The sequence below is a fragment of the Sus scrofa genome, chromosome 6, assembly GCF_054392235.1.
Source record: "Sus scrofa isolate SSC_HxYL_T2T_F1_AM1 chromosome 6, Sscrofa_HxYL_maternal_Yorkshire_Landrace_v2.0, whole genome shotgun sequence".
Classification (NCBI taxonomy): Eukaryota; Metazoa; Chordata; class Mammalia; order Artiodactyla; family Suidae; genus Sus; species Sus scrofa.
In genome coordinates, this window is record NC_139388.1 from 169,246,959 (window position 1) to 169,274,955 (window position 27,997).

Sequence of the window (27,997 nt, forward strand, 5' to 3'; positions counted from 1 at the left end):
GGACCCGGAGGGCGATGGAGCGGGCGCGCGGGTCGCGGGCCGAGGCCGACGCGCCCGAGGAGGAGGAGGAGGAGAAGGTGGGGGCGGCCATGGCTGCCGCGGTGGCGGCGACGGGTGGCGCGGGCCCGGCGGTCCTGCAGGTGGCCGGCCTCTACCGCGGCCTGTGCGCGGTGCGCAGCCGCGCCCTGGGCCTGGGGCTGGTGTCCCCCGCGCAGCTGCGCGTGTTCCCGGTGCGCCGCGGCTCCGGCCGCCCCGCGGGGGGCGCTGACGGCAGCGGGGTCGAGGCCGAGCTCGAGGCCAATCCCTTCTACGACCGCTACCGCGACAAGATCCAGCAGCTGCGCAGGTGCGGGCCGGCGACGGGCGGGAGGAGGGCGGCGCGTGGCCCGCGCTTCTGATGTGTCTGTATCTGGCATCCTCAGTCCCTCTGGCAGCCCTACCAGGGGACCACTGGTACTGTTCCCACTCTGCAGATGGGTGTCTAGGCTCAGAGAGGCTGCGTCACTTGCCTAAGATCACACAGCTAGTGTGAGAGCCGAAGAGGCTGCGAAGCACCACTTGTCGTTCTGCTTTAGTTCTCAAGACGCTGAGGTCGACTCTCATGACAGACCTCAAGAGGTGACATCTTGAGATGGCCTGTCCTCACTATCGAAGTGGGAACATGGAGCCTTCCAGAGAAGGGACCTGACTTGCTCAAGGTCACATATCGAGTCAGCTGAAGCCTGGCCTAGAATTTGGGTTCCCAGGCTCCTAGCTGAGAACTCTGACTGCAAGGCAGCAGGGCATCAAAGATTAAGAGCGTCACTCTTGGCTCTCTGTCGCATCCTGTCTTTAAGATGAGGAAACGCAGGACCAGAGCAGGTAAAAGGCCTGCCAGAGGTCACACAGCTGGTTGGTATTTGTCTGACTTGGAATCCAGGGCTCTTAATGCTACCCTTCACCTTCCAGAGGGAAAAACCTGGAGATGAGAGGGGATTGAGGTGAGTATAAGGAGGCCATGGAGGGCCCAAAGAGTTCAGCTGGGAAGAGCTAAGGGAGATCAGAAGTGAAAATTAAAGGGGCTTGGCAGAGAATCTGACCGGCTGGGCCAGGCAGGCAGTTGTCTAATGAAAGGCAACCTAAGACTGATTCTGCAACGTTTTTACTTTCTGTCTCAGCTCTACTTTTACAGCCTTCGTTTACTGGTTCATCTTCACCTAGACTACTTTAGTCATCCTCTAACTCAGCTGCCGCACTTCCAGGCTTGGCCCCCTCCACCCCCAGTCGGTCTGGCTGCTGCTATAGTGATCTTTCTTGGAAAGAATAACAGAATAGATGAATGAGTCTTTTTGCTCTCCTTCCGACAGTATGCAGATGCACGCAAGTATTTGTCATCTTAAAACTTTTTCTGGACCCAAACATTCTTCTTTAGCTGCTTCTCCCTGATCCCTTTCACAGACAAGCATCTCAGAAGAGTGGTCTGTTCACACTCTGCACACTTCACAGCTCCCACTGATGCTTGTTCATGAACAAATGAGTGAATGCTTTTACTTTCCTTCTTCACTAGATCATGCCTGTCAATGTTTACACATACTGCTGCCCCCTGAACACTGGCTTTGCAGGGCAGCCCGGACGTCGGATAATGTCCGTACCTTTAGTGTTCCGTACAAGGCCCTCATGCTCTAGTACTTGCCAGTCTCCCTAGCTTCATGGACAGCAAAACTTCTTTGTGCGCCATGGTCTAGCACCAAGGAATAAAGGACTGATGTCGGGGGCAGGTGTTCCAGGTAAAGGGAGCAGCAGCATAAACAAAAATACAGAGGTGTGACACCACCTCAACCATTTGAGAATATTTGAGCAAATTTTCATTCTAATCCTAGCTCTCTAAAGTACTTATTTACATGGCTTTTGGTCCCTCTAGGCAGTAAGCTCCTTGAGGTAGGGACTCATTTCTGTGTCCCCAGAGCCTAGCAAGTTAACCAACAGGCAAGAAACAAGTCAAGTTTGTTGAATGAGTGAAAAGGAGAGACAATGGGATAGGTCCTAGAAGTTGAGTGAGATGAGAGGGCAGACTGTGTGGCCACAAGAAGGAAAAGAATGCGAGGTAGAGGAAAAGGGAGACGCGAAATGAAAGCTGGGCCACAAAAGGATCCGTTGAGCCTGGGACAAGTTAAGGAAAGAAGGAACGGGGACCAAACAGGGAGGTTGTCCTGAGATGTTTTCGAAGGAATTACTGTCCTAACTGGGTAGTGCTGGGCCGTCCTCCCTGAAGCCTGGGCTCTTGAAGCACCAGCTAAAAGTCAAGAGTGAATCAACAGCAGAGCAAGGCTGTGTGCTCTGCAGACCTCATTCTAGTCGGGTGTCTGGGTTTTTGCACCACACTCTGCACTGGGGAGCTGGGAGGACCTGCTCTAGTTTAGGCCCACTGTATCTAGAGTGTGCACAAATCAGCCGAGTCCACAGGTTCACAGATCACATGTGTATGAAGAGATGAGAAACTTAGGAGGTGACCTAAGAGCAGTGTTCAGATACTCCTAAAAAGAATTGGACATTTTCTCTTATTCCTGGGGCAGTGAGGGGTGGGTGGGTGAAAGGTACCAAGAGATTGACTTGGAGTGGTTTGGGGGTGGGGAGGTTGTTTGGCCGCACCCAGAGCATATGGAAGTTCTGGGACCAAGGATCAAACCAGAGCCACAGCAGTGACCATGCCAGATCCTTACCCCGCTCAGCCACGAGGGAACTCCTCAGAATGTTTTAATAATGAAAGATGCCTAAGGTGGGAGTTCATGGGGCTCCGCTACATAGGCCACCCCTTGCCTCTCCATCCTCTCACAGCACAGGCCTAGGTGCAGGTGTTAGCACTGGCAGCACTGACCTTGGTCCTGAGACGTGCAGCCCTGGCCAGGCAGGTTCCACACCCTACCAAGCGGGACTCCTGGTGCAATTCTTCCTTGAGGAGGAGCTGGCCAACTCTGGAGGGAGAAGGATCTGCCCAAGTACACGGCAGTGAAGGGGATGGCGTTTCAGTCACTATCAAAAGGAGTTTTGTGGCAGAGGAGTTCCCTGCAGTGCCTTGACCGGGAAGGACTCCATCTGAGGTTTGACCAAGATGTCCTTGGTTCTGCAACCTCACCCGTGACACTACAGCTCCCACGGCCCAGGATTTGGGGTCCCTGGGTGACATCTTCACCAAAGTGTGCATAGCCAAACATTGTCAGCTACATACCCTGAAGAATTCTTAACAGATGGCAGCCCCAAACTGGGCTTCCGGGCTGAAAACCAGCCCCATTTTGACATAAAGGACAAATTCTAATATTCCATCAACAGAAGTAGGTTCTTTGGAGAGAGAGTCAGAGAGAACTCAGGTGTTAAATCTGCAGAATGGGCTGCCCAAAGCCTCTGAATCTGCGGGATCTAAATGAACAGAGCTTTATTCTGTGGGAACATTTCTTCTGGTGGGAGAGGCAGGGGAGATGTCTAAGAACTAGATGTGTTCCGGTAAAAGCTTGACACCTGGGATTCCTATCTGAGGAGGTGACCGAGCAAGATGACCACAAAGTACCCTTTCCATCTTAAGGATTCAAATTCCAAGTACCCAGAGTGTTAAGTACCTGAGGGACCAAGCCCTGTGTCACCTTAGGGAACATCCTGCAGGAGAAAGATGTTAAACAGGCCCCTAGAGGATTAATAACAATTGAGTGAGTAGATTCCTTTGCCACTTTCCTGATTTGTATGCGAGTGATCGGGCCTAACTAAATGAAGACTCTTTCAGCCTCTGAATGTCTCTGTCCTCTCTCTGTGGAAGTGGAACATAGTGCTTTGTTATTTCAAAATCCAGAAAGGCCCAGGTGGTCTAACCTTTGGTTTATGTTTGATCAGGTCTGACCCAGTTGCTTTTGAGTCCCGACTGGAGAAGCGCAGTGAGTTTCGGAAGCAGCCAGTGGGGCACTCCAAGCAAGGCGACTTTATCAAATGCGTGGAAGAGAAGGTAGCACCTGCCCCCTTCTGTGTTGTTGGCTTACCAGTGCTTTAAACCCCCACTCCTGACCCTCATTTGGGGAGTAGGGTCATTGAGGGGTCAGCTGGAAAAACTGAACACAGACTCCCTCTACTCAGCTCAGGCTCTGTCCATAAATGGTGTTCTGCTTTTTCTGGTGAGGTACCATGGTCGTGGTGGAGATGGAAGGGGGTAAAAGAGTAGCCTCTGCCCCCAGAGGGTATGGTTGGGTGGGCAAGGCAAGGCACACGGGAGAGTGGGCTGTAGGGATCAGGGAAGAAATACGTATTTGCTAAATACGTATTTGCTCTTCTCATCCTTAGACAAGAATCGGAGCTACAGAAAAGCATGTTGAAAGCTCCCTGTCTGCAGGTTTTGTATCCACCGATTCCGAATCTATGATTCAACCAGCCATAGGTAGAAAATATTCAGGAAAAAAACTCTAGAAAGTTCCAAAAAACAAAACTCGAGTTTGCCACTTGCAGGCAGCTCTTTACATAGCATTTATTTTATTTACAACTATTTACATTGTATTAGGTGTTTTAAGTAATCTAGAGATGATTTAAAAAGTATAAAGGAAGATGTATGTAGGGTATATGCGAATACTCCACCGTCTTATTTAAGAGACTTGAGCACCCACAGGGTCTTCAGGGGCCTGGAACCAATCCCTCACTGCTACTGAGGGACCACTACATAGGAAAATTAATCGAATGCAGTACTTCTCAAACTTTTTGACCATGACCCATAGTAACAAATACATCTTACACTGCAATTCATTACACACATATGTATATGATTATAACTGAAACAAAATTTTTACAAAACAATGCTTACTTTCACATGCAGTGTGCTCTTATATAATTTTCTTTCTTTTCTTTTCTTTCTTTTTTTTTTTTTTTTTTGGTCTTTTTAGGGCCACACCAGAGGCATATGAAGGTTCCCAGGCTAGGGATCAAATTGGAGCTATAGCTGATGGCCTACACCACAGCCACAACCACGCCAGATTCAAGCCGTGTCTGTGACCTACACCGCAGCTCATGACAACACCGGATCCTTAACTCACTGAGCAAGGCCAGGAATCAAACCCCCACCCTCACAGAACTAGTCGGGTTCGTTAACCACTGAGCCACGACAGGAACTCCTAATATTCACCTTTAAAAATCTTTGGGAAAAAAAAACAGGAGTTCCCGTCGTGGCGCAGTGGTTAACGAATCCGACTAGGAACCATGAGGTTGCAGGTTCGGTCCCTGCCTTTGCTCAGTGGGTTAACGATCCGGCGTTGCCGTGAGCTGTGGTGTAGGTTGCAGACACGGCTCGGATCCCGCGTTGCTGTGGCTCTGGCGTAGGCCTGTGGCTACAGCTCCGATTCAACCCCTAGCCTGGGAACCTCCATATGCCGGGGGAGCGGCCCAAGAAAATAGCAAAAAAAATTAAAAAAATTAAAAAAAAATAAAAATCTTTGACCACAATCTACTGAATTGATTTCACAACCTGTGATTCAAAAAATACTAATCTGGCGGTTCACAGAATGGAATGGGAGAAGCCAAAGCCAGAGAGAACATATCCAGGTGTGGGCTGCATGGGCCTGAAACAAGGTAGTTACAGTGGAAAATTGGGATTCTGCATTGTAAAATGAGGTATTTATTTTTCTTGGAAAATAACTTTTTTGCATTAGGTATCCTGAATTTTAGGAGAATCTACTCAGTCTCTTAATAACTGGTTGAGTTGGAATAAGAACGGTCAGTGGGTTAATCATTACAAAGGAGGGGAGCAGATTCAACCTCCTGTGAAAAACACAGTTTACAACTTTATATGAACAAACAACTCCCTACTACAAATGTTTTATCAAATGTAATTTCCTATAACAAACATTTATTGTGTCAAAATTATAAGTCAATAGCTATTGAAAATATTATTGTATCATAAACTTTCAATATTTTATGGGAAAACTTTTTGCCCCTTTTTGTTACAAGACTTAGAAATACAGCTTTATGATGACAAGATGCAGAATAAGTGGAGATTAAATTATGGCAGCTCTTCGGTAAATATTCATTTAACTGTCTTTCTTATTTAGCTAGAGGGAGGCTCATGGCTCCCTTCCCAAAGCCTTCTCTTTGAGTCACTGGTTCCCCACCACATGACACCCAGCACCCCCTTTTTATAGTAAATTGTATTTAACTCTCCCTACTCTACCCTGAAATGAAACATAGACGATATAACCCACCTACGCATACAACTTCAAGGGGGGAAATAAATATAACGCCCTAACTGTAGTAAAGTATTTTTAAAAGAAAGTACAGATTTTTTGTTTGTCTGTTTGTTTAGAGCCACACCTGCGACATATGAAAGTTCCAGGCTACAGGTTGAGTTGGAGCTGCAGCTGCCAGCCTATGCCACAGCCATAGCAATGCCAGATCTGAGCCACATCTGTGACCTACACAGCAGCTCACAATGCACGTCCTTTAACCCACTGAGCAAGGCCAGGGATCGAACCCGAATCCTCATGGATACTAGTCGCATTCATTACCGCTAAGCCACAGCAGGAACTCCCTAAAGTACAGATTTCAGTATGCAGGCTCTTGGGCACAACTCTGGTGTGAGGCCTAATACAGTCCTCAGGGTCTTTCACCTGTGGGCAAAATCTCCATGAATTCATAAGCAGCCAGTGCTAACCGGTGCAGGGTGTCGTGCTGGTAGTTATTAAAACTCCTAAACCGTAAACAGTGTTGTTATCAGTGACCCACAGGAAATTCCATGATGTACAATCCTCTCTCAAGTTGTAGACTAGTTGCATTTCTGAAAAATTCAGTATTTACAAAAATCATGTTTAAAAAAAAGAAAGAGGAAGGAAGGCAGGCAAAACAAAGTTAGAGCCTAGGCCCAGATAATTGTAAAAAGGTTTTTCTCTTACAGGGATGTCTGGCTAGACATTGAAAAGCTGTACAAGATAAGGGAAGAGTCTTCGTTATGTAGAACTCTTCTGCAAAACTGCAGCTCATTTGGCCCCACTGCCCCCCATACATGCAGGTGTCACCATCCAGTCAATTACTGTGATAACAAAAAACCCAAACAAACACCCATAGATTTCCAAAGCAACTGTAGGAGAGTAGTAAAATACCCGTTTAAGTGCTTTATTAACTTGTTGTGGATTAACATGCAGTTTCAACTATCATTTTAATTATGTCATTTCAGTGGTTCAAAAGGCCACTATTTTTTAACATTTTAACATCTTCAAAATTATCTTAAAGTTGATGTGACGTGAAAGTACTGTGTTATTTAATCAACATCACTTTCTGATACATAAAATAATCATGCTTAAGATCGGTATTATCTTAGGAGTGCCCGTCGTGGCGCAGTGGTTAACGAATCCGACTAGGAACCATGAGGTTGCAGGTTCAGTCCCTGCCCTTGCTCAGTGGGTTAACGATCCGGCGTTGCCGTGAGCTGTGGTGTAGGTTGCAGACGCGGCTCGGATCCCGCGTTGCTGTGGCTCTGGCGTAGGCTGGTGGCTACAGCTCCGATTCAACCCCTAGCCTGGGAACCTCCATATGCCGCGGGAGCGGCCCACGAAATAGCAACAACAACAAAAGACAAAAAAAAAAAAAAAAAAGATTGAGTACTAGAAAAGACTCATCACTCTGCTGAGGCTGCCTGCCTTCAGGAGTGCCGCCACAGATAAGAAGCAGCTTGGAAAATACATCTTTCCATTTTCACCTCCTCTGTGGCTCACAGGGAAGCAGAGCACAAGAAACCCGAGCAGGCTCGTCCTGGAAAGGATCCCATCATCCAGAATGGCAGGGATAGAATGGACTCACTATTCGGATGGTGGTTCCTGACAGAACTGCTTTCTCATCTCTGTCTCAGAATCAGTGGAAGAAAAGTCTCACAAACAGTAACTCTTAGAACAGTATGTGCAGTTACTATATAGAGTGGAGAGAAGTTACTTAGGTACAACATTACTGAATGAGGTATCCTCACCTAGGGACGGTGGCTTTTTTCTTAAAAGTATAAGGTAACATCCTGTTCCATGGTATATTTCAGACAAACACCCTGGGGAAACAGCCTAAGAGCAGAGGATTCACCAAGGACAAGGTAGGCTTCTAATTTAATATTCTGATCTGAAGTCATGGGGAGCCTCTATGATAAGAGGCTGCAAGTTTCAGCATATTTACTGTGGTTCAGTGAGTCTGCGGTTTTCTAGCCATGGAGATGAGAAATACGTTTTGTTGAAGAAGAGTCGATTAACAAAGTTGTGATCATTTCTGCTGCATATTTCTGTGAATTTTTGTTACGATTCTGTTGTGACTTTGATAGGATTCCTAGCATAGGATGGGCCCTGGGGGTGCTAGAGGAAGTGTGAAGGAAATATAGTGATACCTTTCCTTTCTATAGGACGTAGTTTTGAAAACTCAAATAAAAACGTGTTTCTGCTGGAGTTCGCTTGTAGCAGTGGGTAAAGGATCCGGCATTTTCACCGCAGCGGCTTGGGTTGCTGCTGTGGCCTGGGTTCAGTCCCTGGCCCAGGAACTTTAACATGCTGTGGGTACAGCCAAAAATAAACCTCAAAACATGTTTACTCATTTTTTTTTTAATTTTTAATTTTTTTGCTTTTTAGGGCTGCACCCACAGCATATGGAGGTTCCCAGGCGAGGGGTCAAATCAGAGTTGTAGCTGTCGGCCTACACAACAGGCAAAGCAGCTTGGGATCTGAGCCACATCGTCAATCTACACCACAGCTCACAGCAACGCCAGATCCTTCACCCACTGAGTGAGGGCAGGGATCAAACCCGCATCCTCATGCTTGCTAGTCAGGTTTGCTAACCACTGAGCCACAACGGGAACTCCTACTCTGTCATTTAATTTACAGATAAGGAGCCGCTTCTGGTAGAATGGCAGTTAAATTAAAGGTAGCAACCAAACTTTCTCCTCTGACCAGCTGCAAAGCACTGCAGTGCTTATGAAGTGAGTGTGAAACATTTGAGAGTGGCTATGGATAACTCCCTGGACGTAGAACTGTGAAAATCTGCCCGGCCCGGGGCTCCCCTCTCTGAGCATGCGAGTTTTCTTAAACTCATTCTCCGATTATTGAAGATCTGCTTTACTCTCCTGACTGGTTGCTTCCCACATGGCTTTCAGATAGACTTAAACTGTGTTTTGTTTTTGTTTTGTTTTTTGTCTTTTTGCCTTTTCTAGGGCCGCTTCCATAGCATATGGAGATTCCCAGGCTAGGGGTCTAATTGGAGCTGTAGCCACCGGCCTACGCCAGAGCCACAGCAACGCGGGATCCGAGCTGCGTCTGCAACCTCCACCACAGCTCACAGCAACGCCGGATCCTTAACCCACTGAGCAAGGACAGGGACCGAACCTGCAACCTCATGATTCCTAGTCGGATTCGTTAACCACTGCGCCACGACGGGAACTCCAACTGTGTTTTGTTTTGTTTTGTTTTAATTGTTGGTGTTAATTGCCATTTATTTTCTCTTTCAGACTCTCAGTTCAATCTTTAACATTGAGATGGTGAAAGACAAAACTGCAGAAGAAATAAAACAGGTAATGAATGAAAGTAAGTTGCGTACTTTATCAAATGTGTGCCCTGTGAACCAGATCTGAAAGTAGAAGGGAGTACACATTTCCTGGCAGCTCTGTCTAGTCAAAATGAAAGGCAGTTGTTGGAAGCAAAAATGATGAATTACATGAAAACTAGTGAGTAAGAAAATTTATTCTTCTTGGTCTCCGTCCTGTGTATCTAATAAACTCACATTTCTCCTTTCTTTTCATTCCTATTGTCCACATCTTATTTTAAATCATCGCTATTCTATTCCTGGATTGCTGTATTACCTTTCTTTCTTTCTTTTTAATTTTTAAAAATTTTGTCTATACCTTTGGCATGTGGAAGTTCCCAGACCAGGAATCAAACCGTGTCAAAGCAGTGAGCCAGACTGCTGCAGTGACAATGCTGGATCCTGAGCCCGCTGCACCACAAGAGAACGTAGGTGCTACCTTTCTGAATAGGTTTCCTGCTCTCATTTCTGCCACTCCCATTCCCCTATCATATCCTTACCAGTTCAATTCTGAAAGTTCTACTTTGCATGGTGTATCGGAGAACACCAATACTCCAAGTTCCCTTTGTGGCTTGGAGTTCCCTTTGTGGCTCATCGGGTTAAGAACCTAACTAGTATCCATGAGGATGTGGGTCCAATCCCTGGTCTCGCTCAGTGGGTTAAGGATCTGGCATTGCCACAAGCTGCGGTGTAGGTCACAGATGCAGCTTGGATCCATCGTTGCTGTGGCTGTGGTGTAGGCCTGCAGCTGCAGCTCCAGTTCGACCCCTGGTACGTCCATATTCTTTGGGTGTAGCCCTAAAAAGCAAAAAAAAAAAAAAAAAAAAAGAACACAGGCTATGCTGCCAGTTTTAAGTCCTAGCTCTACAGCTTGCTAGGCGAATGACTTCGATAAGTTAGTTAACCTCTCTGGACCTCAGATTCCCTTTACAGTGGCCATAATGATAATCCTTACTTACCTCATAGAGGTGTTTGGGGAATTAAATGAGTTACTATTTGTAAGGTGCTTGCAACAGTGCATAGCACAGAGTAAGTGCTAGGTTTGTGTTTTTAAATAAATGAATAAAAATAACTATTATGTTAGTAACCTGCTCTCAAACGTGCAGTGACTTCCCACATCCCTTTGCTTGACGTTTAGGGTCCGCCGTCATTGCAGGACCTTTTGCAGGAGGCTTCCTGGACACCTCCTCCAAAGCACTCATGATCTATCCTGCTTGTTTGGTTATTCCATATACCTTGATTTGTATGGCCATTTACATTTTCACATCTGATTCTTTGCTCTCTAATTAGAATATAATAAGCTATTTATTGGCATTTATTTTAGGTGTATTGATAGAATCGAAATAGTTAAAAAAAAAAAAAGGCAGTATACTCTCCATCAGCTACTGAGTACTTTATGTGCATTCTATTATTATATGCTCATGACTCCCTTCTAAAGTAGATGCTATTATTCCCAGTTTACAACTGAGGAAACTAACTTAAAGAGATTAAGTAATTTAGTGGTAGAGCTAGGACTCAAACCCATGTCTGTCTGACTCTGCATCATATTCCCGTACAGGAAGTTGGGCCATTTAAGGTTGTTAGCAGTTGCCTTATATATTGTGGTGAACCTGTGTTGGGCCAGTTTCTCTGGGTTTCCTTTAGGAAACCATTCATTCATTTCGTCAAGTATTTTTGTTTCTTGGCTGTACCTACAGCGTGTGAAAGTTTCCCAGGTCAGGGATCAACCCTGCGCCACAGTTGCAGCCTGCACCACAGCTGTGGCAACGCCAGATCCTTAACCTGCTGCACCACATGGGACCTTCCTCATCAAGCATTTATTAAACGCTAGCATCTATGCCAGATGTAGAAATGAGTGAGAGAATCCGCTACTCTCAAAGAGCTTTAGCTTGGTGGAAATATAGACACAGAAACAAAACCAAAAAAAGGAACAGCACAGAGTTCCAACTTCTGTTACTAAAGGCTTACTGCAGAATCTCCAGGAGACTTCAAACTGCCTTAAGGAAGAAATGCGAATAGAAAGTGGACACCAAGCATGTCCTTCAGGGGAGAGAGAAGCCAGGCCCAGGAGGTCTGATCATCACATGACAAATATCTTTTAGACCTGTGTTTTTAGATACAAGTTTGTATTCATTAAAATAGTCATGAGGGAGTTCCCGTCGTGGCACAGTGGTTAACGAATCCGACTAGGAACCATGAGGTTGCGGGTTCCATCCCTGCCCTTGCTCAGTGGGTTAACAAATAAATTAATTAATTAATTAATTTAATTAAATAGTCGTGAGTCACTAAGGCCAACTATGTTAGGAAATGAAATGTCTTTCAGTCTTACAAATTTCAGGATTGATTCATAAACTACTAAAATAAATTAAATACACATAAGCAGGATATGCTGTCCTTAAAATGAGGAGACAGTGTTTTGTTTTGTTTTTTCTTTTTTGGCCACCCCCGGCATATGAAGTTCCAGGCCAGGGATCAGATCTGAGTCCCAATCTCAACTTGACCCACAGCTGTGAAAACACTGGATCTGGAACCCACTGGACTGGGCTGGGGATTGAAGCTTCTTCCCAGCACTCTCAAGATGCTGCTGATCCCGCCACAGGGGGAACTCCAAGGAGAGAGTGTTTTGACATGCAAAAAAAAAAAAGGCAGAGCAACCTTAGGCTGCCCAGAGAGTGATTTGGCCGGTTCCTAGGAGATTATAGTCCTTCTGTGCTTTGTGTTGGTGAGATCACACTTTGATTAGTATCTTCACAGTATCTTGAAGTATCTTGTGGACCCACATTTTAATGGGAATGTTGACAAAACAGCAGCTCTAAAGGAGGGTGACCCATTCTTCCACACCAGCTCGCTCAGGTGACACATTGGCTATGATGCCTTCTCCAACTTCTGTGTTTTTGCTAATGCTTGTCATTCTTTGCTTAGAGTATGTCCCTTATCTTCTGTCCTACCTGTTTATCTTCCCAGACTCCCCCTCACCTGACTAACTCCTGATCAATCTTCAGGATGCAGCTCAGGTGCCCCCTTCTTCTGGCACTTTTTCCCTTACTTGGGTTAAGTGCCTCTTCGTGGCTCTCAGAGCACCTTGGCTTTGGTTGCACTGTAATGCTGTTGTGCTAAGCACGAGCACAATTTCAAAGAGTCTTCACAATAATCCTCTGAGGTTGGTACTATTACTGTTTTATTGTTGATTATATTGATGTTATTTAGTGACTTTGAGTAATTTGCCCAAAGTAGCATATTCAGCAGATGATAGGAGCTGGGATTTGTACCTAGATCTGCCTGACTTTAGACTCTGGATTCTGAGTGGTTGATGTCTGACTCTGAGAAGGCTCGAAGTTGTCTAGGCAGAAGGGTTTGGGGAGAGAAGAGAGAAAATGTTTTTTAAAAAAAGAGTCTTTTACACACAAAGCACATCTTGGGAGAAATGATTAACAAGGTCGCAGAATCCATTTCTCTGACAGAAATTTGTTATTAAGAGTTACAGTTTAATCATCTAGAAGAGTAGGTGGTATTAAATCTTTTCTGTAATCATGTACTGGTAATAAAAGTATTACGTTGGGTTTTCCTCCCTGTTATCAAATAGCATATTACTCTGAGCAGTGAAAGCTGTCACCACTTCTTGGTGCAGGTTGAAAAGATTACTGATGTGTCACAGACACCCTCTCTTTTTTGTACAGATTTGGCAGCAGTATTTTGCAGCAAAAGATACAGTCTACGCAGTTATTCCTGTAAGTAGTTTGAAGGGGAAATTGAAAGTGTTATAGCATGAAGGTCAAGGCTCTAACCTTAGCAGGCAGTTGCCTTTACTTTTTCTATGTTTATTGCCTCTTGAGAACTTACATTTATAGCTCTGAGGGTTTTTATTATGCCCTGAGCACCAAAGATTGGAAGCTCCATATGGTGTATTTATGGCTCCTGTTTTTCCTCTTCCTGGTATAGAAATGTCTCTTTGAGTCAAGTCTCTGACAAGGGAGCATGGTGTAAGTTTATATTGCTGAGCAATTTTCAAATGTCTGTATTTCTTTTTGGTGTTTTCCAACGAAGCTGTTAGGATTTAGGATAGGGCCTCTGGCATAGCTTTCTTCCCTTCCTATCGACAAGTGACCTATATCTGAACTGACGTGGAGCTTCCTGCTAGTCTTTTGCTGGCATTTCTCCTTAGCAGGTGACATTTTGTCATTGTTGTCATGTATTTTTTCCCTTCTCAAAATTGCTGTCTTGGAGTTAGGCAGGGCGACAGCTTGACCATTGAGATCTCTGACCAGGAGGAAATGCTGTTGACTTCTTCTGGTGTGAGGTCCTGCTAACTTGTACCAGGAGAAAGCATTTAATGCACTGGCTTACCAGCTAGTTCTTTAATTGTTCTTCTCTGAAAAGGAAGTAGCTTATTCAGTTTATATCAAGCACCCAAATATATACTGAGTCTACATGTGTAAGTTTAAGGAGGAAAATTTATAGATGGAAAAGTAAAGCCAGGCCTTTTGGGTCTTGTGAGTATTTCTCCCCCCTTTGCACATATACCCTTGCCTTTCATGGGTTCGATGGTCAAAAAAACTGTACTCTTCATAACATTTTCGATCTCTACTTCTGACTCATTGTTTAAATAGGCCTGCTTAGCTCTCCCTCACACAGATTTAGTGAGCTGATGTCTCTGGCACTTGGCAGAGTTCCTGGAAGAGTTTCTAACTTTTGGAATATAAAATCTTCACACATAATTCTGATATTGAATCGGAAAGCACACATCTGCTTTTTCCTCTCTTTCGTAAGAAAGATTTGTAATTGATGGAACTTGAGATTGTTTTAGTTGTATTGCAATTCTAGAGTTCAGTCTTGGTGAATTTAAATGTGATTATGGCCTTTTATATTTTCTTATCTCTGAATTTTATTCTTTTCTAACCTACAGAAAGAGAAATTTGACTTGATCTGGAACCGGGCTCAGTCCTGTCCAACAGTAAGTTTCTAGTGACGATATGAGGGTTGCTTATTAGTGCTGCCAGACAAGGATGTTTTTTAACCAGTCCTCTTAATACTCCATGCACTCTCCCATGTTATAGTGCTCAGTTACTTAACAAAGATGCTTGCATGTTGATTGTACTGATAAGTGAGATTTTCAGCCTTGTGGAACAATGTAGGTTTGGCCCAGAAAGTCTGTACTGTTTAGCTCTGAAAGATCTCAGCCCTTTCTGATGTGGATCTTTATCAGTGTAAGTGAATATTGGGGGTAACACCTGGAAACTTAATCTTTTCAACCTCCTTTAAGTTTCTCTCTTTTTTTTTTTTCTTTTTTTTTCCGTGGTCTTTTTAGGGCATATGGAGGTTCCCAGGCCAGGAGTCAAATCAAAGCTGTAGCCGCAGGCCTGTGCCACAGCCACAGCAATGCCAAATCCTTAACCCACTGAGCAAGGCCAGGGATTGAACCCATGTCCTCATGGATACCAATCAGGTTTGTTAACCACTGAGCCATGATAGGAACTCTCAGCAATAAAAAATTTTTTAATTTCTACTTTTCAAAAGACAGAGTTATGAAAATGAAAAGCCACAAATTGGGAGAAAAATTTTGCAAAACATGTATTAACATATATTGACCTGTACCTAGACTGTACTAGAGACTCTTAAAACTTAATAAGATGACAAGTAACCCAGTTTAAAAATGAGCAAAAGATTCAGACAATTCACCAGTGAAGTGAAGTGGTTGATAAGCACCTGATGAGATGTTTCACCTCATTAGTCATAATGAGAAAGCAAATTGAAACCACAGTGAGATACCACTAAATGACTAAAATTTGAAACACTGACTATGGCAAGTATTGGTGAGCATATAGAGCAATGGAACTCTCATATATTGCTGTAATAATTTAAAATGGTACAACCACTTTAGAAAACAGTCTGGCAGCTTCTTCAAAAGTTAAGCATATACCTGCCATATTAGCCAACCATTTTACTCCTAGATATTTTCCTAAGAGAACTGAAAGCATATGTGCACATAATGACTTCTGTTCTTGGCAGCTTTATTTGTAATAATCAAATACTGAAAAATATCCAAGTCTATTACAGGTGAATGAATAAAGAAATTGTGTATATGTATACATAAACATCGTATACATATATAACAGAATAAAATTCAGCAATAAGAAAGAATGAATTATTGGAGTTCCTGTTGTGGCGCAGTGGTTAACGAATCTGACTAGGAACCATGAGGTTGCAGGTTCGATCCCTGGCCTTGCTCAGTGGGTTAACGATCCGGTGTTGCTGTGAGCTGTGGGGTAGGTCGCAGATGCGGCTCGGGTCCCACGTTGCTGTGGCTCTGGCTCTGGCCAAAGCCGGCGGCTACAGCTCTGATTAGGTTTGCTTAGGAATGGTTGGAGGGAGGAAGGTATGAATTACAAAGGGATTTTTGGAGAAACTTTTGGAGGTGATAGATGTGTTCGTTACGTTGATTATGGTAACAGTATACATACGTCAAAACGATTCTACTTGTACACTTGAAATATGTGTAACTTGTACTCCAAGTATACCTCAATAAAGCTTTTTCAAAGTGGTTTTTCCCTATTAGTCAGGCACTGAGGTTATCTCATCTAATAATAGTAAAACAAAGCTTGAGTGTTGGCAATAAGGAGACAATTCCGTGACTAATGCCTATCGGACTGGTCATACTTGGTTTTGTTCTGGCACCATTTTCTTCACTCCTCCCCCCAAATTCATCTTGAGCGTAAAACTCATTATTTCTTGGTGTTTATAGAGTCAAGCTTCAGTGTCAGTCTCAGATGATAGAATATAAGTGATGACGAAATTGTAACAAAAATTAATTCAGCAGCATTAGAAAGTTTAGAAATTGAACAAGACCCAAAAGTTTATCACTAGAAGAATGGATAAAATTGTGGTAAACTTCTGTAGTCAACTCCATATAACAGTGAAAGTAATGGATTAAAGTTACATTTATTGACATGAATAAATCAGAATTATTATGTGATGTGTAAAAAAAGTGAGTTGCAAAAATATGCATATAGTTTGAAAAGATTTAAGTTTTTAAACATGCAAACAATGTCATTTCTTGTTTATGGACATATGTATGCCTACACATTAAAAGCATAAAAACCTAGAAGGGAATGATAGACACCAGATGCAGATTAGCTGTTATTCTGGAATGGAGTTAGAATGGGTTTACAGAGAGAGCTTGAACTGGGTCTCTAACGCTTTCTTTCTTAGGCAGATTGGGAAGTGTGTAGGTGTTTTTTATATTATCACACATGAATTTCATAATTTTTTAAAAGTTTTAAGACCAAACATTGAAGAAGTAGAGTGAATGACACAGGGTGTTTGGACATAGAACAAATGGTTTTATTTATTCATCTGTCTCCTTGTGTATTTGTTTCCCACAGTTTCTGTGTGCACTACCGAGAAGAGAAGGTTATGAGTTTTTTGTTGGACAGTGGACAGGCACTGAACTGCACTTCACTGCGCTTATAAATATTCAGGTAAGTGGCTTGTGCTCATCCCCTAGACAAAAGAGGCCTATTCCTTTGTGGACCTACAGACCCTTCTGAGGCTTGAGAACATAGAATATGTACTAACTCTCAACGGTAGCATTGATGAGCTGTCACACTTTGTATGTTGGGCTAGCTTTTTTGGCCCTACTCAATACCTAGAAATTGGAAAGATTCCAAAACACCTTCTCTGACTATTTCTGGGTCTCTCCTCTCTCTTCCCCAGACGTCTATAACATGTACTGCATGTACCTCACTTAAGCAACATGGGTGAGTTATCACAGTTATCTTATAGCACGAAGGCAGACGCCATGTCTTACGTGTGTTTTATCCCCCAAGTCAGCATTTTCCAAGGTGCTGGATACGTAGTTTTTATTCCATAGATGTTGTTTAGTTTGCTTCCCTCCTTCCTTTTTTTTTTTTTTCTTTTGTTTTATTCCCAAATATTAGATTAAGAAGTTTGAGCCAAAGTATGAGAAACTTTTAAAATAAAAGTGTCTTATGTGAGATCATCGCTAAGATTGACATTCTGTATTTGGAGGCCAAATCTGGCAAAAACGAGCATGTTTTATAATGGCTTTGAAAGGGAGCACAAAGTGAGACTGAGGATTTCTCATGACTGTATCCCTTGTGACTGTACCCAAAAATTGTGTCATGTTTCTTTAAAGGAAGGAAGGGGAAAGAAAATAGAATGAGGGAGTAGCTTTCATTTTAATTCATCCAACAATCACTTATTGGGCACATACTATAATAACCAACATTTCATGTACTTACTATGTGCCAGATGTTTTATATGCATTATGCAGTTTAATCCTCACATACACCCCGCTAGATAGTTACTAATGTTATTTCTACTTACACAGAAGAAAGTGGATTCAGAGAAGTTAGTTCATACTGCTAATAGTATGTGGTAGAGCTGGGTTTGACTGACTCCAGGTTATTGACTCCAAAGTCTGTGAACCTAACCATTATGCAGTTGTGTTGGAAACTATACTAAGACTGCTCTCATGAAGCTCATATACAAATACAGGAAAAAGATCCAGGATTGTAATTATGATCAAAATGATAGTATATTTTATGTATATTTTGGAGAACTAAGATGCTGAACTGTTGAGAGTACAGTAGCAATTAATTAGGTATTGATAACTAAAAGGGGAGTTCCCTTGTGGCACAGCAGGTTTTGGACCTGGCATTATTACTGCAGCAGTTCAGGCTGCTGCTGTAGTGTCGGTTCAGTCCCTGGCCTGGGACCTTTCACATGCCACCAGCATAGTCACCCCCCTCCAAAAAAAAAAAAACCAGAGAGCTAATTAAAAGGACTTTTGCTGAAATTTTAAAGATGAAACCCAGAGATCTTTTGAATGTGTGGTTATTTCCTCCTACATTGTTTGAGGACCATAGCTTTCAAGGCAGCCTCTCTTCCTAGTCTGGACTGAGGTCTAGTAACCCCTGCCCTGTCCATTCTTCATGAAATTATGATGTTCCCATTCTTCCTTCCCCTCTACCGCCCACCCAGATCATATTTTAAAGCTGTACATTACAGATCTGGCCCATGTGCAAACTCTCCAGCTGTCTGCTACAGCTTAAAAGAGCTCAGTCTTCAGAGCCAGCCAAGGGGAGTAGATTTCAACTGTGAAATGCACTAGTCCATAAAAGTGGCAATTACACAGGCATATTGCTTTCTTTAGAACTTGATTTGGTAGCTGCTTGTGCCATTTTGTTTTTAAATATATGGCTGTGATGAAGGATTCACTGCCTACTGTAAACATTTTCTGGGAAAAAAGCCAAACCTTTTTCAATTGAAGACACAAATAACACTGTGCAAACTGTCAGTTTTGCTGGGCCTTGGCAGGCCTGACCACCCCCACATACCAGTCCTCCGAATCACTAGCCACCCAAGGGACTAAGAGCCAGAATTTCCTCCAGACTCTCTATTGCTCTGAAATTGCAGTTTTGTTGTGGTGGTGCCTTATTGAGCCGTGATAAGTGTTCCTCCTTGCAGACCCGAGGGGAAGCTGCAGCCAGCCAGCTGATTTTATATCACTACCCTGAACTTAAGGAAGAAAAGGGCATAGTGCTGATGACAGCGGAGATGGATTCCACATTTCTGGTAAGAATCAACTCTTACCATTTTGGATTTACCTGATGGCCCTTAAAGGTATCATTCTTCTGCCAAAGTTCACAAGTGGTAAAATTCCAGAGACCTTCATGTACCTATTTCTCGCCTAAGGTGATAATAATTTTGTCTTGCTCAGGCTCTTCCAAATTGAAGTTAGTACATATTCTCATTAGTTTATTCACAGTTTGGAAATTCAAAAACTCTAACAACAAAGTTTTCTTTAATAACTTCTTTGGTCACAAGACCTTATCTCATCTGAATTTGCTTAATAGCTAAATCTTCACTTACACTGATATGAGGCCACTAATCCTACTTGATGTGGAATATTCATGCATTTTACTAAGGAAATATTAATGTATTTGATTATGGTTGAGTTACATAATACAGGTATATGGTTTCTGCACTTACTACTTTTCTAAAATCCAAAAATTCTGACTCCAAGGTACATCTGGCCCTAGGGGATTCGGGCAAGAGACTGGACAAGTAGATGGCTTCTTAGGTGTAGGGAAGAGTTCAAAGTCCAGACGCATTCTCAATCTTTTACCTTTCTCCACACTGTTCACATGTACAGCATTCATCATACCTAGTGGCTTTCCCTCCCCCTTTTCCCATTTCCTGGGATAGATCATTGACCATATGCCCATAGGTAATCTGTTTGTTCTCTGTATATCTAGGCCAGGAACAGTTTTGTGATTACTCGCAGCCTGTTTGTCTAGGGCTTGTTCATTTCAGTCTCATTTATGGCAGGTTTAAGTCCTGGATGGCCTCCAGATAGCGAGCACTTCAGTGCCTCTTCCTCTTGAGGTTCTTTATGACGTCACCCACGTGTTTTTCCCAGGAAAAATACGCACAGGAAGGGAGACGTGATGGCCCTCAGCTAGTATCTCACAGTAGCAGTCAGCCCCAAGTCTGGGGCATAATGAAGACTCTCCTTCCCTGTCTGCTATTCCTGTAACTGTTCAGTCCCACATCTCCATTCTTCTACCCATCGCACTCAACTGGAAGTCACCCAAAATCCTATCCAAAAGAACGGAATTGCCATTAACTGAGATGACAAGCAGACAAGATTGCAGGAGGAATAGGTTTGGGAGGAAGATCAGGAGTTTGACTTTAGGCATGTTAAATACGAGAGGCCTATTAGATATCCACGTACTAGACAATTAGAATATGTGAACCTGGAGTTCAGGGGTGAGGTCCAAGCTGGAGAGGTAAGTGTGGGAGTTCTCAGCATACAGACTGTTACCTGAAGCTATGAGGCGGAATAAAATCACCAAGGACATTAATGGAGACGGAAAAGAGAAGAGGTCTGAGAACTGAGCGCTGGAGAGATGAGGAGGCGTAAGCAAAGACAATTAAAAAGGGAAGTGTCAGCGAGGGTGGAGAAAAACTAAGGCGGTAGAACTCGCTGGAAGCTAAGAGAAAATGTTTCCAGGAGTGGTGGTGCTCAGCGAGCCGGAGCTCACCTGCTGGTGGGCAGATGGGAAGGGGACTGAGCATTTTTAGACGTGGAAGTCTTGGGGACCTTTGCAAGGGCAGTTTCAAGGACAAAAGCATGATTGGAGTACATCGCGGAGAGGATAGGAAGAAAAGTCAGGAAGCGTAGAAATAACCATGTCTTTCCAGGGATGAAAGGGAAGGGGAGAATAGGATTAGGGTACAGGAAGTGGGAATAAGAGCGTTTTTTGGTTTTCTTTTAAGTGAGAGAAACAACTTATTTATTTATTTATTTTGTCTTTTTGCCTTTTCTAGGGCCACTTTCCGCGGTATATGGAGGTCCCCAGGCTAGGGGTTGAATCAGAGCTGTAGCCGCTGGCCTACTCCAGAGCCACGGCAACGCGGGATCCAAGCCGCGTCTGCAACCTACACCACAGCTCACGTCAACGCCGGATCCTTAACCTGCTGAACAAGGCCTGGGATCAAACCCGCAACCTCATGGTTCCTAGTCGGATTGTTAACCACTCAGCCACTATGGGAACTCCATAACATATTTATATGCTGATGGAAAGAGCCAGTAAGAGGGAAATATTGATAATGAAAGAGAAAGAGGGGAAAGTTGTTGATATGGGTAAGTCTGGGCATGAGGGGTTGATCTTTGTCAGAAACGTAAGAACAGGAGAGAAGCCAGGATAGAAGGAAGCAAATACAGTTAAATGCATAGAGGTAGCGGTAGCTTATAAGAAGTTCTCTCCAGATTGCTTAGTGAAAGGAAAGGTTATCAGCTGAGAATGAGGGTGGTGGAATAGGTATTAGACATCTGCGTAGGAAAGAGAAAGTGTGAAATTGTCTGGGGCAGGCCCGTGGGTTGAGAATATGTTCTACATCTTTACAAACTAAAAAAATATTTTGAGGCCTGTGAAAAGTATATAACATTCAAATTTCGTATCTGTGAATAAAATTTTATCATTTCTATGCTGTCGATGGCTACTTTACCTCTACAACAGAGCGTGGAGTAGTCGCCGCAGAGAACGGGTTTGCCAACATTTGATGCAGGAAGATGGGAGAGCGAATGGCCAGACAGATACAAACACAGAGAGAAGGGACTGAGAGTTGGGTTTAACTAGGGTTACGGCTTAGCCAGGTGATGAAATGAGTAAGACAGGGACCAGGAAGTCAAAGGCGAATGAATGCGAAGGAATGGTTGTAATTATTGATGTGAAATGGACACGGAGGGAAGTGGGAACATACGGAGGGTTAGAGGCAGAGTCGCTGTGCGTCTTCCTGCAGTTAAGGGGTTTTTGAAGCTGGGAGTGAGTATAAACGATAGCAAATAGTAGACAAAGTATGGATGTTTCAGACTGAGGTTTGGAGGGAATACGGTTACTACGTTTTAAGATTTGACACAGGAGTGAGTGATGTAGAGATTGTACTTTATTTTCTGGTCTCCAGCAAAGCATGGCATCTAACCATGTTGAAAGTGGACTCTAGGAGTTCCCGCCATGGCTCGACGGAAACTGACTAGTATCCATGGGGACGAAGGTTCCATCCCTGCCCTCGCTCAGTGGCATAAGGATCCCGCGTTGTTGTGGCTATGGTGTAGGCCAGCAGCTACAGCTCTGATTTGACCCCTAGCCTGGGAACCTCCATATGTTGTGGGTACGGCCCTAAAAAAAAAAAAAAAAAAAAAAAAAAAAAAAAGACAAAAAGTGGACTCTAGAGGTCAGAGAAGACCCTTTCTGCCTTAGCATTTTTACCAATCTAATGATCTCAAACTGCTGCACAGTTCCCGTAATTATTAAACTTTCCCTGGCCTTCTAACATTCAACAGCATACCAGACAACGCACATTTGCCTTTTAGAAATTGACTTGATTATGCGTTTCCAGTGTAGTATGGAACTAGACAGGTTAGAATTTAATGTAGAGGTACACGCCTAAGAGGCGGGAAACCCAGAAATACAAGTACATAATTCCCTGTATACTCGTGCATGAGTTTGCACTTGAGGCATTGTGTTTCCAAATATCGTAAAGCAAGTAGGTAGATTATACATGGAAAATAGAGGTTTCTTCTGAACCAATTAACTTCAGTGATGAAAATTTGGTATAGTATTCAAAACCCTTATTTGGTTCCGCATGTGTGTCAACAGATTATTTCACCGGAATGCAGTAAGTGTGGGGTAGAGACAGGAACAGGGTTAGGGTGGGAGCAGTTCTTGACCCTTCTTGAAAGAGGAGGAAATGACACCCCAGCTGAACCTCAAAGATCAGCAGGAGTTTAGCAGAGTAAAGGGGGGAGGGGGCGAATGTATCAGACCGTGGGAATGGAATACACAAGAGTTAGGAGTCATAAAATAACATGGGGTATTACAAACAGTTTGCTCCCACTGGTGGGTTGTGTTTAGAGAATTGGCTTTATCCTGAGGGTGCAAAAGTATCATTAAAAGATTTTGAATGGGGGGCTCTTCTCCCCCCCCCCCAGCAGCCCTGGGAGCTATTTGCTTTCCTTTAGTAAAGACTTTGCTTGCTTACAAAAAAATAAATAAATAAAAAAGATTTTGAATGAGGATTGACCCATCAAGAGTTGGATTTCGAGACCATCACCCTTAATTATTTGCTTCCCAAATATTTTTTGTTCTAGCCTGGTCAGTGGATCATTTAGAGTACAACTGCAGTAGTCTGGGCAAGAGGCAGTAAAGACCTAATCTGTAGCAGAAGTAGCAGGAATGGAGAAGAGAGATGATCCCAGAAATATACAGGGAATAAAATGGGCAAGACTTGGGAATATGATTGTAGCTGTGAAGGCTGAACGAAAGGGAAGGATCCGCTTTGTTAATATACCTCCTTGTTGAGCACCGTAGGGGACTAAGGTGTTTATCTCCATGGGTCTTGGAAAGGGAAGAGACTACTGCTTCACATTGAGTGGTAAGAGCAGGGGGCATGGGGTGAATAAGTGGCTGGGCGTGGGGAGTGCAGGGGGATTTTCCATAACCCTCTGTGAGACACATTTGCACACATCTCTGTCCCAACTCTGCCTACCACTCTAGTGGTCTTCTAACTCGTGATCAGAGCCCTTTGTCCGAACCAAATCTTATTATGGAAAAGCCCAGAATATAACAGCTAACAGAGAGGCGAAGGGACCTGGGGCATCTCCACCAAGCCCCTAGGACTCTGCAGTTTGAACAGCACTGTTGTAGCCTAACCTTACCTCCTCCAGTCTAAGCCTCAACTCGCAGTTGACTGTCAGAGGCCCTACGGTTCAAGGCCTTGGAGGGTGATGGTAGTAGCTGCCTTAGATTATGCATTTGCTTTAGAAATGGTTTGTTCTTCGGGCATGTTTGAATATAAGGAAGATGAAATTGAAGGAGTTATCGACCTTGATCAATCTTAATTATTTTAGCGCCCCCTCTCCCCCCGAAATAGTATCAGGGTGGAGTGAAGGGAGTACCAGCCTGGGAGTCCGCAAGTCTGGTCCTGGCTCTGCCACTTACTGGCCACGTGACTGTGAAGCCATCCCAGACCCTCAACTACTTTGGTTTCCTGGTCCATCAAATGAGGACTGGGTCGACTCTGAGGCCCATTTCAGCTCTAAAATTGTATTAATTTGAAATGTCCAATGTTGTGGAAAATGGCTTTTGATTGAAGATCCAGTCCGAGATTAGTGCCTGCTCGTGAGAATGACCTGAAAGGCCCGTGGGAGGGAGTGGAGGTGAGGGGTCTGGGGTGTTTATCCCCCTGTGTTCAGCCCTCTGTAGCTGGACACAGCGCACCTCTGACAGTTTCAGTAGAGACTTTCCATTGTCTTTCGGGCTTAGGTTTTGGCTGTGTGAATACTGTAATCATGAATAAGTGCCTCTGATCAGCTAGAACTGGAGGATGTATTGAAAGCAAAAGTAAGAGGTTTTGAGGTAATTCTTTTGGGAGCTTTCAAGAGGGTAGCCTGTGTCCTGATGCCACTCATGTTACATTGAGTGGTCTGGTCACCATTTCCCGGCTACTGAGCTTTAGAGAAGACGGCTCCTTCTCTTCCCCGGAGCTTCGCTGGTGGATTCGTTAGAAATGACTGCATAGCAAATTACCACTCCAAAACTTAGTGACTTAAAAACAACAAATATTCCGACTAGCACCCATGAGGATTCACGTTCAATCCCTGGCCTCACCCAGTGGGTTAAGGATCCAGAGTTGCCCTGAGCTGTAGTGTAGGTCACGGATGCGGCTCAGATCTGGCATTGCCGTGGCCATGGTATAGACCAGCAGCTGCAGCTCCCATTTGCCCCCTAGCCCAGGAACTTCTATATGCATGTACGGCCCTAAAAAGACAAAGAAGGGGTGGGGGGAGGACAGAGATCATACAGTATGATGCGTTTTATGTTAAAGGGAAGCATGGGGTAATTTGGGTACACAGAGAAAGGGCACCTCACCAAGACGTGGGATGCCAGGGAATCTTTCTGGAAGCACTGATTCCTGGGTGAGGTCCCCCACCTGCCACAGGACTCGGACACAGAGCTTTTGTGGCCCTGTCCCGGAAAGACCTCACTGTTTTTTTTTAACCTTTCAGAATGTTGCTGAGGCACAGTGCATTGCCAACCAAGTTCAGCTCTTCTATGCCACTGATCGGAAGGAGACCTTTGGGTTAGTGGAGACCTTTAACTTCAGGCCCAATGAATTCAAATACATGTCTGTCATCGCTGAGTTGGAGCAAAACGGACTTGGAGCAGAACTGAAATGTGCTAAGAACCAGGATAACACTTAGAGCTGTGAGCTTGGCGCATAGAATCTGCTCAGCCCTGGATGGTCCTGAGACTCCCCAACACTTGAACTCTCGGGAGCTCAGCATCTGCAATGAGCAGTCTCTAGTAGGTTGTCCTGTGTGCTTATTGGAAGAGGCGACATGGAGGCGAGCCCTGTTCCTTGATATCCAGGAGTGAAGGTACCCAGGCATTCTGATAATCATCTCCAGGTGTACTTGACGTTTCCGTTGTAAATGTTTGAGGTCAAACCAGAGACAGCCAAGGATCCACGAGATGGTTGGCCTGCTTTTACTCAGTGTACTGGTGCATTTGTATTCTGGCCGTTTGGACTGCACAGCTCCCAGTGGGTTAGTTCCTCGTGCTGATGCGGCAGGCTAGTAAGCTTGAAGGCCTGCAGTTAGATTGGCCTTTACCTCCTTTTCCCACTGGGCTGACCAAAGGCATAAGCCCGATACCCTATATTTGGACTCTAGGACAACCAGACAGTGCCAGCTAGATGCCCCCAGTGTTGCCTTTAGTGTAGCTTGTTTGGAATATCAGTAGATTTCAAGTACGGTTAAACACGCAGGTACCGTGCCTACATATTTTTAACCCATAGTTGGTGGCATCTGCTTCTCTAACTTGGCCTGTTGGAATTTGTATATTTGGAGGGGCTGAATTAGTGCAGTGTAAATAAATCAATACTTGTAAAGAGAGGATCAATCCAGATTTGCATTTTTTAAAAAAAGAATAACTCTAAACCATGCCAGTACTATAGAAAAAGTGAGTAGAAGCAAATGTTCCCATATTGGGTGTGGGAAAAATGTAGCAATAAAATAAAGTCTGGCTTACAATATTTGTTAGACTAAATAATGAAATCTGAGCTATGTCCATAGTGTCAGTGCTGTGGGCCGATTTCACCCAAACTCGTCTTTGGACCCAGCAGTTGCTTGAAATGCCAAAAGCAAGAAACAAGCTCTCCAGCGCCGGAAACGCAGGTTTGGTTTGTAGAGTCCCTGTTGGGCTCCAAGCTCAGTGATAGAAGAGCGTGCTGGTTACACACCAGCCTTCCAAACTCGGGCCCAGAGCCCCCCGTTTTGTCGTCAACACCTTTGTTATGCCTCTCCTTCTCTTCCTCTAACTGCCCCACTGCTGCTCCTGCCTCTGCCCTGGTGAGTGTCACTGAACACGGCGAGTGGAATGTAACCAGGATTGGCAGTTCGTGTGTGTTTTCTTTACTGCAGGAGACTTATTATAGGCTGGGCCTGTCCCCAAGTTCTTTAAATGGGATTGGACTTCCCATTATTTTCTGAGTTATGTATATTTTGTTGTACTTTTGAGTCTGTGTGTAGAAAGAGACAGGGAGTATTCATTTAACCTGGAAAGGTGGCTGGTCTTTCACAATTTCTCTAAAGGTTGAACTGTTTCCTAGTACAAATTCAGGCCTCTGGTCCTGACAGTTCATTTTTTTGAGAAACTTGAGTCTGGATGTTTTGAGTCCCAAGCATTTTTTATATTGGGTGAAGTTTCTTTCATGAGTATGTTTGCTCTTCCCTCTAGATGTACCCACTCTTTAGCCATAATACATTTCATAACACCTCCACCAGGGAGTTCCCTGGTGGTCTAGTGGATAGGATTCGATGCTTTCACCTCTGCAGCCCACGTTTAATCCCTGGGAACTGATATCCCACATTAAGACACTGCGACGGCCAAAACAAAACAAAACAACCACCTCCAGCAGAGGATGAGAAGATGATGGGAAAGAAATCAGAACTGGCTGCTCATTTTATTGTTCCTCCCAGCTTTGCCCTAAATCCCTACTCACCAGAGAAGGGACAGTTACGTTGGACATCTGGCTGTTCTTTATATGTACCTAGCCAGATCTGCCAAAGAACTAAAAGAAAAGCCTAGCGTTGATCAGTACCCTGGTACAACATGAAGTTATGGCAGGTGGACAGGCGTTCAAATTAAGTGACTCTGGGTTCAGTGATAGGGTTCATCAGCTCCGTAATGTTGAGCAGATTACTTAAACTCTCTAATTCTGTTTCTTCATCAGTAAATTGGGTATAATAACATCTACCTCATAGGAATATTTTGAGAATGCAATTAACTTATATAGAGACTCTCACAGAGCCAATAATTGTTAATGCCCTTCCTTTCCTCTACTTCCCCTGCCTCTCACTAAAGGCCAGCGGATGAGGTGATCATTCTTCATTCCAGTCTTAAGAGCAAACCTTATCTCACAGGTTCTCAAAACTTTAGTTTGCAATAGAATTACCTAGAAAGCAGACTCCCAGGTCCCAAACCCCAACCTGGTGAATCATAATCTTTGCAAAAGGTACTAGGAATCTATATTGTAATATGTGCTCCAGATTCTGATGTAGGTAATTAGCCAGCCACACTTTGGGAACCATTGCCGTATCAGTTCTTCACAAAAAAATACCCATTAGCCAGGTCTGCCTTTCCTGTGGACACTAATCATAGAATCACGTTCCTCTGCTCTTTGCCTCCCATAGTGGCCCCTCTGCGTACTTTATATTATATTTACTTATGTACGCGTATTTTTTCCCCGTTAGACTGAGAGCTCCTATAGGGCCAGAGTCTATCGCCATTCCCAGTACCGAGAATATGGCCTGAAACATGGAAGATACTCAGTTTTCTGTTAAGTAAATAAATGACATGGATTTTAGCCAAAA

At 44.0% G+C, this 27,997-nt stretch overlaps 1 protein-coding gene across 2 annotated transcripts; it reads left to right on the forward strand.

Annotated features, from left to right (window-relative positions):
* ATPAF1 (ATP synthase mitochondrial F1 complex assembly factor 1) lies at positions 1-27,997 on the forward strand. 2 transcript variants are annotated; one of them, XR_014808408.1, is made up of 9 exons: positions 1-346; positions 3,859-3,967; positions 8,018-8,068; positions 9,464-12,697; positions 13,215-13,265; positions 14,441-14,488; positions 16,917-17,012; positions 19,024-19,131; positions 25,130-26,013. XR_014808408.1 is itself a non-coding variant. In XM_003482091.5 (9 exons), the coding sequence occupies exons 1-9, from the start codon at positions 15-17 to the stop codon at positions 25,322-25,324; spliced, it is 1,053 nt and encodes a 350-aa protein (XP_003482139.3). In that variant the 5' UTR covers positions 1-14; the 3' UTR covers positions 25,325-27,997. The 2 variants fall into 2 exon arrangements, 1 of the variants encoding a protein (XP_003482139.3); XM_003482091.5 differs by having other exon boundaries at positions 9,464-9,526; positions 25,130-27,997.

Bases quoted from the DNA above. Each gene is read 5' to 3' on its own strand.
- ATPAF1 (XM_003482091.5), top strand. From the start codon at position 15: ATGGAGCGGGCGCGCGGGTCGCGGGCCGAGGCCGACGCGCCCGAGGAG. The intron at 3,968-8,017 runs GTAGCACCTGCC...GGTATATTTCAG, and splicing joins TCAAATGCGTGGAAGAGAAG to ACAAACACCCTGGGGAAACA. The intron at 9,527-13,214 runs GTAATGAATGAA...TTTTTTGTACAG, and splicing joins CTGCAGAAGAAATAAAACAG to ATTTGGCAGCAGTATTTTGC.